Genomic DNA, 10646 nt, shown 5'->3' with positions numbered 1-10646 from the left:
AGTGTAATAGGGTTTCTTGAATTGTATTCAAGCATTGAGAATGAAAATAACTATAGTAAACCGCTTTCTTTTTAATATGTCTTATGCGATATGAATTTGAATTAACCGAATTAATAGATTTCGATTACTGAATAATTATATAATTACAAAATTATAATAACTAACATGTTTCAATTCTAAATATATTTGGATCACTTATAAAAATTCTCGCTAAATATTTTTCAGATACCGAATAATTATACAAAAGAAAGTTCCATATAATTTACTTTAAAATTAGAACTCATGAATTTAAATAAGCACATTAATATATTTTCCTTTTCAAGTTAAAATTTTAGATTTATTTTATTCATGTAGGTGATGAATTCGATTTGGTTGTTATAAAAAATTTAAAAGATTTTGGTATGTAACTAATGTTTTTTCAAATTATATTCACACTGACTAATAGTAACTTTGTTAAGTTCATTAAGTGTATTAAATTTTTTTACCTATTTAACTTTAAAATTCAGATCTAGTTTCTTAAGTTTGTCAATTTTATTTAGTTACTATAATCTTCATCATGAAGAAGATATTGCTTCCAATTTCAATATTTGGTTAGAAGTGCAAGTATTCCAGAGATGAGGATGTTGAGGTGGATGTGCGGGCATACAAGGAAGGATAAGATTAGAAATGAAGATATTCAAGAGAAGGTGGGTGTGGCCCCCATGGAGGACAAGATGCGGGAAGCAAGACTCAGATGGTTCGGGCACATTCAGAGGAGGAACACTGATGCACCGCTGAGAAGGTGTGAACGACTGGCGGTGGTGGGTACGAAGAGAGGTAGAGGGAGACCTAAGAAGTATTGGGGAGAGGTGATCAGGCAGGATATGACGCGACTTAGGGTTAGTGAGGACATAGCCCTAAACAGGGAATTGTGGAGATCGAGCATTAAGGTTGTAGGTTAGAAAAATTGTGATGTCTTTTTTACAGCGTACTAGAGTGAGACTAGTCAGTTAGGAGTTAGTCTTAAGATACTATTGATCAACTACTGATGATGGACTTTATCTGCTGTGTATTAATACCTTACATCTTTCTCGTATTTCTTATATCTCTTATATTGCTGTTACTTTGTTTTTATGGTATTTATGTTATGTTATGGATTTAATGGTATTTTATGTTGTTTTATTATGAGTCTATTGATAGTACTAATATAGTGTCTCTTGTTGCCTCTTTGAGCCGAGGGTCTCCTGGAAACAGCCTCTCTGCCCCTCGGGTAGAGGTAAGGTCTGCGTACATATTACCCTCCCCAGACCCCACTTGTGGGATTACACTGGGTTGTTGTTGTTGTTGTTGGTTAGAAGTGCAAGTATTCACTGTAAAGAAATTCTTGATGCATATAAATAGCTGTGATATATCGTTTCTTATAACCTCAAAAATAATTGCTCAATAAACTTTATAAATGAAGAATAATAAGGCGATCCACATGCTCAAGACTAAATGAGCTTACCATTAAAGAATGTGTTGCAGTGGATGAGATTGTTCTTCCCTTAACCAGAGGTCTCGAGTTGCCACCAATCTCTATGTCTACTCTATTTCATTTGGTCAAATAAAATTGTTATTGGATGAGAAAAGAAAAAAGGCTAAGCAGTGGCTAAAAAGAGTATTATCATTATATTTATTTTTATATAAAACATTTATGGCATTAGAAAAAAGAATAAAGTGTACAATGTTTATGTATTGACATGTAAAATACAGTTTTTTTAAAAAAATTCTCCACTGTCAGGGCAAGTGGACATATAGCCATTTTCAGGGATGGTATTTAGAGATTAGCCCGTACTTATTTTGTCCTGAAATTTTAAACTAAAAAATCTTAACTTCAGGACAATTCAGGACACTTTTGTCCCGAAAAATTGAACTGAGAAATAGAGCTGTCAAAACGGGCTAGCCCAGCCCAAGCCTCGTGGGCTTTTAAATTTGGTGGGCTAGGGCGGGCTAGCCCTCCATCTATATGGGCCTTAAAACGGCCAGCCCAACCCAGCCTTAAGAGGGTCGCGGGCTAGGGCGGGTCGGCCCTTCAACTTTTTTAGAAAAATATTTCTTCAAATTTTTAGATATTTTTTCGTGGCATAATCTTTTAATCATATGAACGACTTCTGTTTATTTAGAGTGTACAAGAATCTTGATATTTGATAAGGAATCTCGTAATTGAAATGCAAATTCTCTATATCTCTAGCTCTTCTTTTTTTAAAGTTACATGAATATTTTTTTTTAATACTTTTCTTACACTTTCCTTAGATTCAGGTAGTGCTTCGATAAGTTTATATGTTAAGGTTTTTTAATTTAGGTTTAACATTATTTGTTGATTTCATCATTATAGTCCATGAAATTTTTAAAATTCATGAAATTTGCTAGTGTTTTCCAATTTTCTTTAGGTATTAAAACTTGATATTTTTCTATACTGAAGAGCAATTTAATAATTAATAATATATTAAAGTAACCAAATTGATCATTGGACACTTAAAATAATATTTCTTTTGAAAAAAATTACTATTGGCCACTTAAAACTTTTCTAGTTCGTTGTTAATTAAGCAAAAGAAAAACTAATCTTGTCATACTACATGCATATTAAAAATATAAATTCTAGTTGATATGGAAGGATAAATGAGAATTCTAAGGGTGAAAAATATGGATTATAGTTAATATTTTTTTAGTTTTTACTTTTTTTAAATATTTAAATATGAATTTAATTAATTTTTGGCCCACGGGCTAGCCCAGACCCAGCCTTGGTCAAGCCTCAAGGGCCAGCGAGCTGACTTGGGCCGGGCTTATAAGCCTCAATTTTAAATGGGTTAAAACAATCCCAACCCGGCCCTACCCAAGTAGCGAGCTGGGTTGGGCTGGCCTCACGGGCCAAGCCTATTTTGACAGCTCTACTGAGAAATTTAAATTCAGGACGCATTGGCTAATTCCTAAATAACAACCCATTAGAGTGGCTACCTGGTGTCATTTCTACTATATTTGACAATAAATCTCAAGAAGGAGCACTCAAAGTGATGATTCAAATCTTTGACAACTCTATTCATTGTGAAAGAAATTGAACGTTCAAACCAAATCTTTGAATGCATAATCTTTACTCATAAACTACAATTTAATTAAACATGTATTCATAAGGTTGATGCAAATATACTAACATCGTCTAGAGTACAAAATTGAAACTCAGTGACGGATGATTCTTCACGAGACAATGTCACTGTTTAAATCCTTCGCCGAGGCCTGCTGGCATTCCCAAGCTCTGTGCAAGATCACTCATTCTTTCCTTCATTGCCTGAGACATAAGAGCTTAGTTATATGTTTGAGATGACGATCGAGGACTAATGGACTATTGGTGAACAGAGGCGGATCCAGGATTTGAACTTTATGAGTTCAGATTTGAAATTCTACCATATTTCATCCAATTTAAGATCTATTATTTATACATATCTAATGAGTTTTTCTGACAGATATACAGGTCAGTTGAAACAATGGGTTCAGGTGAACCCACAGCTTCTTTGGTAGATATGCCACTGATGGTGAAGCGTCTCTACCTCCAACTGTTAACCCAAAGGTTCGGGTCACACAGAGTAGATAGAGAACCATTGTTGATTCTCTTTGGGTGGATAAAATGCGCAGTGCAGGGCCTAAGCACCGGCTTAGTGCGAGGTCTAAAAAGGACCGGACCATATTGGGTCTTACGTATGCAGCCTTATCTTGCACGAAAAATATTCCCTACGTTTCATCTCACATGATGGTGTTTTACAAACACAGAATTTAAGAAAGAAAATAGTTTGGAACTTGTGGCCTCTAACATGCGAAGATATTTTTGCAGCTATAAAATTTATGTTACTAAGGGTAAAATGAAAATTTAAAATTTATAGTATCTAAATGAAGATAGGAGTTATTATTTTTGAAACAGACTAAAAAGGAAGGAGTGTCAAACAAAATGAAACGAGGGAGTAAAATGAAAAGGAAGAAGTTTAAGGCTCTTACTAGTACACTTTTCTGATGTGCATCCTTGTATGCCTCTGTAATTAAAAGTGAAAGTTTCTGCACAAGAAAAACATTCAGACTCTTGTGCATATATTGTTATATTGTTATATTCCACATGGCTCCTTGAAAGGGGAAAGTGCCAATGTATAGTGCAACAACAACAACAACAACCCAGTGTAATCCCACAAGTGGGGTCTGGGGAGGGTAGTGAGTACGCAGACCTTACCCCTATCCCGAGGGAGTAGAGCGGGGTAGTAGAGAGGCTGTTTCCGAAAAACGTTTGCTCAAGAAGACCAACTGACAATGTATAGTGCATTCGTGAATAGTTTCATTTGTTCTGACAGAACAAGGGAGTATACAGCAAATGCCACTTGCATAGTTTACTCGCTTAAGGCCAAGTAAAAGCATCTTGATTTTTAGGGAAAAAAATAATGGTTCAATGAAATAGTATGTTAAAGGCCAAGCATGAATAAGTTAAAGAATCTAAGGATCTCAATTGGCACAATAAGCGGAGGTAGCTTCCCGGTAAACTGCAGATAAATTGGTTGCTTAAATCATACAGCAAAAGACGATTAACAATTGAGAATCCATCTCTAAATCACCAAGTATTAAGTACGTAACAGATTTTGACAGGTATAGAAGTAGATAACTCAGATGTTCTATGCAATATATACTCACTTCTGGCCCCAATTCCATGGCAGCCTCTGTAATTTCAGTACGTATAGGTTGCTGATTTCCAGACAGCGTTACCTGCAAATGATGTAAATACGGATAAGTCTCTAATGTTGCTCATAAGAAAATGTTTCCAAGTTATCATTTCTGTCTACATATGTCTATATTAATCATATCCAGAGAGACGAGTGAAAGAGAGGAGAAGACACTAGACAATATAAGAGGTACCGGAAGGACTCTGACATAAAAGATCTAATAATGTTAGCTTGAACTTTTGGCAAGAAATGCTGGCCAAGACTGAGCATTCTATGTCTAAACCCAAAAAACAGACCCAACACTTTAGTTGCCCAGTAAGATCGGCCACCAGACTGCATCTTAATTTCAGGGGCAGCTGAATCAGTATTTCAGTTAGGTCAATTAGAAGTTATCTCTCCAGTTAGATGACACCAAAATAAAACAAGAAAAGAACATACCTTGATTAGTTCACCTTCACAGTAACCATCAAATTCTGCTCTGAAAATACAAACCACCAAAAATAGAATAAGTAGAAAAATGATATACGGTATTCTCATAAAGCATGCTTATAAGAAGGTAAAAACATACTACAAACTGTACTATATAGAAACATACAAAGCGAGCTCTTTTTGCACTCGCACTGCCTCAACTTGAACCACATTTTGTGCCTTCTTCACTGTCTCGTATAAGTTTTGCATGTTTCCCAGAAGACCTGCCTAAGATCAAGATACACAAACTGAGGTTGGTCAAGCAAAATTATACAATACTTTTTACGAGTGAACACCAGGTGAAGCATAAGAAAGATAGAACTACAAGCATGCTTAGGCTGAGGAGCAGCAGCTTATACATTTGATAATGACTGCATTACTTATATAGCTGAACCAAAACATCAAACCCCATTTCCGAAGTGCCCCGTGAAGGTAAAACAATAAACAAATATGCCTCAAATTCATACATGTTGGGTCCATTATACGAATCCTCAATATTCATCCCGCTCTATTAGGACTCAATAATTTGCCTTTTAGCAAAGTAATCACAACTAATGTGCCAAAGCTATAACTAATTTAAATGTAACAACATGACTATGTGTTAATACCACTAGCTGGTACCTCATACATGGATATTAAGCGTCTATTATGTGTTCTTTTCAGCTAACTCAGTGCGACTTCAAGAGAGATTTTTAAAAAACTTGCATTTGACATCCAGGTATTTTTAGAACCATGACACTTCCTATGGACGTGACACTTCTGTGACATACTAACCCATCAAGCGTAGATAAAAAAGGTTAAACGGAAAAACATGTCAAATGAATAAGCATCTTCCCACGTCAAACACCTGAAAATCCAAAAAAAAAAAGAGATTATTCCTCTACTTTTTCGTTGATAACAAAGTTGAGTTTGTTGTTTCATTAGATTGTCAACACTTGCACTCATGGTTACCCGAGGTTTGAGGCTAACGAGCTTTAAAACTGAACAGAGACATTTCCTCTGATTTTCTGTCCATGAACAAACCTTACGAATATGTTGGGGTATTTAAGTCTATTCAAGTCCTGAAGAGACTTGAACGAAAATTTCAGCACCCAAGAAAGATATGGTCTTGGATGTCTGAACACCCCTCTGTATTTCATTTTGTTTGTAACCATTAACCAACCCCTTCGTGTTTCATAAATAGACGCTAATCAAGGCTCATCAGCCAGTTCATTGTTAAAAAGTTTTCCTTGAGCCGGAGAACTATCGGAAACAGCCTCTCTACCCTCAAGGTAGGGGTAAGGTCTGCATACACATTACCCTCCCCATACCCCACTTGGGGGATTTTACTGGATTTGGTGTTGTTGTAGTTAGGTCATGGAAGGGTCAACTATTGCCAACCCTAGGGGCCACTTCAAATCACGATAATTTGAACAAAGAGAAATGAATTCAAGGCTCTCCGTCCACCTTTGTATCATGTAATCCATTACCCATTATCAAGGGTAATAATGACGTGAACAAGAATTGAAATCATTCTTTCCCAAGGAATTTCTTTAAACTTGCTAAATATTTTTGAAATTAGAACTCCCAAACAATGCCACTAACAAAAGCTTGGTGTTTAAGCAGAGAGTAGAGGGGCGGGCCCATTATCCACCGAGTTTCGAACCGTGCGCCATTGACCCTCCGGGGTATCATAAAAATACCAAAAAAAGAAACAGGGAACTCCCAAACAACCATGTTTCTTGAATGAGCTTCTGTTTATTGTCAATGTTATTACCAATAAAAGGCCCATGAACTTGATTCTTTTAACTGCGGAGATAATATTAGCAAGCTACCAGAAGAAGATTTTGCAATGTGTTCTTTGCACGCATATATAGCTCAAAATAATTTTTAACAAGTCAGTGAACAAGATAGATCCAATGTCAATGTAAGTAACAAAATCCTCTACAATGAAGGGAATATACTCAGATACCTTATTGTTCTCATTGTCGTCCTTTTTGCCTCCAAACAGAGCACGTATTTGCATAGGTCTGGGATTATCTGAAACCTTTCGACAGCCGGATCTTGATAAAGTCCACATGCCAACTTGATTCACATTAGGACTTGGATTGTCTGCAAAGACCAAAATTGTGAAATAACATATACTTCATTAGGTGCTTAATTTTCACAGTGCTGAAACAACATACAGAAAGCAAAAATTAACACCCAAACTGCACAGAGCCAGAAGTCCACGTTCATCCTCTTACGTCTTTTAACAGTAATAATCAATCAAGGATGGACGTCTTTTAACAATAATATTCAATCATTGAAAACCATTATTCTGAGACGTGCTTGATCTTTTAGCCAAAGAAATGTCTAAATGGAAAGAAACTTTGACCAAATATTGACACTCATATAAGCCATTTCCCTCTAAATTCAGAAGTTTGAAACAATGTCTGGAACACAACATGATGATAAAGCATCAACCTTTTTGCTAAGCATGAGCTTTTCCTCTCGATAGTAAAGGCACATTGGTACATGTAATAGGAAGGTTAATATATTTCGTAGCTTAAAAGAGAAGTACTCACCCTCAACTTATTTATTACTGAATCAAACCTTCATAAACATTATCACACATTTAAGGAAATGAAAAACACATAATCTGCATAGACAGTCAGATTCGGTGGCAGTTGCTGGAAAAATTGAAAAGATTAATAGGAGTTTCCCATTGTTATTAAGGGTTTACTAAGATATATCTTTATCTGCAAATAGGCATGGAAAGATAGAATGTCAGGGCAAAGGCGGCTACAGAATTTATCAGCCAGTGGGTATAGAGTGCCACCACACTACTACTCCTTTGTGGCAATGGTCGCAAGCTTACACAAACATATTTTTTTCAAAATCGTTAGTATAAGAGTGTGTGTGCGTTCGTAGAAAGGAGAGAAGGTTGGCATCTCCACTGACTGGGACAGGAACAACCTTCGGGCTTTACCTGTTATCGGGAGAGTGTGTCTGTGTACTTTGAGTTTAATACTTTGAGTTGAAAGGGCACATCCACATTAAGGAACTTCCACAAGTTGGAAAATTTTGTCGATACCAGAAAATTTCTAGCTTTACATCAAGAAAGCTAATAGCTTCGAGTTACTGGCTCTCTTTATCTTATTAGGGCCTTCTATAAACTATAAACATAAACATAAGCCATAACAGCATCTCTTTTTGTAAATGACTAACAATTACACGCCATCAAAAATTGATAGGATTTTCCCATTGTTATTAGAGGTTTACCTAAATATATCTTCGTCTGCATATGGGACATCAAAAGAAAAATGTCAGGACAAAGGCGGATATAGGATTTTTAAGTCAGTGGGGTATAAAGTGCCACCATACAACTACTCCTTTGTGGCAATGGCTGCTATATTTCAATACTGCTCATGTGCGCGTGCGCGCATTTCAGCAGGAAGGGCACATGCGCGTTGAAAAACTTTCAAAGGTTGGAAAATTTTGTGATTACCATCAAAATTGGCCTCTTTCAACAAAGAAAGTTGCTACCTTTACATCAAGAAAGCTAATAGCTTCTACCTACTAGCTCTCTCTATCTTTTCTAGGGCTTTGTGTAAAATATCAACACAAACTCCTTAGCAACAAAGAACTACTAGTACCTTCATTTCATTTTATGTTAACTTGTTCGACTGGGTACGAGTTTAAGAAAGAAAGACTTTTGGCGCTTGTGGACTTAAACATGTAATGATATTTGTGCATCTACAAATTCATGTTATTAAGGGTAAAATTGGATGTTTATAGTTAATGAAACAGACTAAAAAGGAAACAATGTCATGCCATCTCATTTTGTAAATTACTTACACTTCACACATCATCACTAACCAAAGTAAAATAAATTGGATGTACTAATTAAATTGCCAGTTTGTTCTGCAAAGAATTACTACCACCTTGTATGTCAACAAATCAACAACAATCCAGTAATATCTCACGTGTGGGATCGGCGGAGGTAGTGTGTACGCAGACCTTATCCCTACCCGGTAGAGAGGATGTTTCCGAATTACCAATCAGCTACATGAATCCTCTATGTTCATTCCAATAATAACAAATTAACAATCAGCTACATGAATCCTCTATGTTCATTCCAATAATAAATAATTGTCTTTTATAGCAAACTAATAGTTCTCTACATAAAAAAATAACTAAAATTTAATTAGAATAAAATAACTTATAGGAAAAAAAAAGAGCTTACAGAAGGCTACTGAGGAGAAGTTATGGAGGTTTGAAATCCCAGCTGAGAGAGCACTCGTTGACGCCATTTTCACAAAAAAGAATTAAAGGGAAATGTGTTGTTTCAGAGAAGATTGAATGATTTTTTGAATTATCGATATTGCATCAGTTTATTCTGAAAAAAATATCTATATGCATCTTTACGAGGTTGCAGTTTGGACTTCTGGATAAACGTTACTTTGCCCCCTCAGGTTTTGAAAGTATTAGCATGATGCCGAATATTTTAATAACTTATACTATCACCCTTCTAAATAAGAGTTTAGTAACTTATTTGTTGAAATAACCTTTAAAAAGTATTAGAAGAATTTTTGTTAAAGAAATTATTTTTGATTGATACATACAACAACAATAACATACCCAGTATTATCCCACACCGTGGGATCTGGGGAGGGTAGTGTGTACGCAGACTTTACCCCTAACTTGTGAGGATAGAGAAATTGTTTCTAATAGACCCTCGGCTCAGTAAAGCATAAGCATCACATTAATGAAAATATAGATAAGAAGGGACAGTACCAAAAATCCATATACAAGCAGAATAAAAACAACAAGATAGTAAGGTGATTAACAATGAAAGAAGACAACGGTTAGTCATAAAATCTACTACCAATAGAAAATGAGACTGTGTGCCAATATTACTGTTATAAACACTCTAGACTACCTACTCTACTATCCTAATCCTCGACCTTCATACCTTCCTATCAAAGGTCATGTCCTCGGTCAGCTGAAGTTGCGTCATATCTTGCCTAATCATCTCTCCCCACCTCTTCGTTGGCCTACATCTACCTCTCCATAGGACCTCCAATGTCAACCTCTCACACCTCCTTACGGGGGCGTCTGTGCTCCTCCTCCTCACATGACCAAACCATCTAAGTCGCGCTTCCCGCACTTTGTCCTCAATAGGGGCCACACCCACCTTGTCGCGAATAACCTCATTTCTAATCCTATCTAACTTGGCCTGCCCGTACATCTATCTCCACATCCTCATCTCTGCTACTTTCATCTTCTGGACATGAGCGATCTTGACTGATCAACACTCGACCCCATACAACATCGTTGATCTGACCACCACTCTATAGAACTTACCCTTATGTTTCGGTGGCACCTTCTTGTCACACAAAACACCGGAATTGAGTCTTTATTTCATCCATTCCGCCCCAATACGATGTGTGACATCTTCATCAATCTCCCCATCCCCCTAAATAATAGACCCAAGGTACTTAAAAC

At 36.3% G+C, this 10646-nt stretch overlaps 1 protein-coding gene and 1 pseudogene across 1 annotated transcript; one reads left to right on the top strand and one right to left on the bottom strand.

The window, feature by feature from the left end:
* Window positions 1-3030: 3030 nt before the first annotated feature.
* Window positions 3031-9543, bottom strand: LOC107777475 (nucleoid-associated protein At4g30620, chloroplastic-like). Its single transcript, XM_016597506.2, has 7 exons — window positions 9385-9543; window positions 7129-7268; window positions 5305-5405; window positions 5148-5187; window positions 4681-4752; window positions 4003-4059; window positions 3031-3301 (listed from the first exon to the last, which is right to left on the bottom strand). Exons 1-7 carry the CDS (start codon window positions 9449-9451, stop codon window positions 3224-3226), a joined length of 555 nt encoding a protein of 184 aa, XP_016452992.1. The 5' UTR covers window positions 9452-9543; the 3' UTR covers window positions 3031-3223.
* LOC142163693 (U6atac minor spliceosomal RNA) lies at window positions 8060-8174 on the top strand (annotated as a pseudogene).
* Window positions 9544-10646: the final 1103 nt, after the last annotated feature.

Source organism: Nicotiana tabacum, chromosome 8 (genome assembly GCF_000715075.1).
Source record: "Nicotiana tabacum cultivar K326 chromosome 8, ASM71507v2, whole genome shotgun sequence".
NCBI classification, from domain to species: Eukaryota; Viridiplantae; Streptophyta; class Magnoliopsida; order Solanales; family Solanaceae; genus Nicotiana; species Nicotiana tabacum.
The sequence above is the reverse complement of the archived record's forward strand: the minus strand, read 5'-3'. Positions and strand labels throughout refer to the sequence as shown.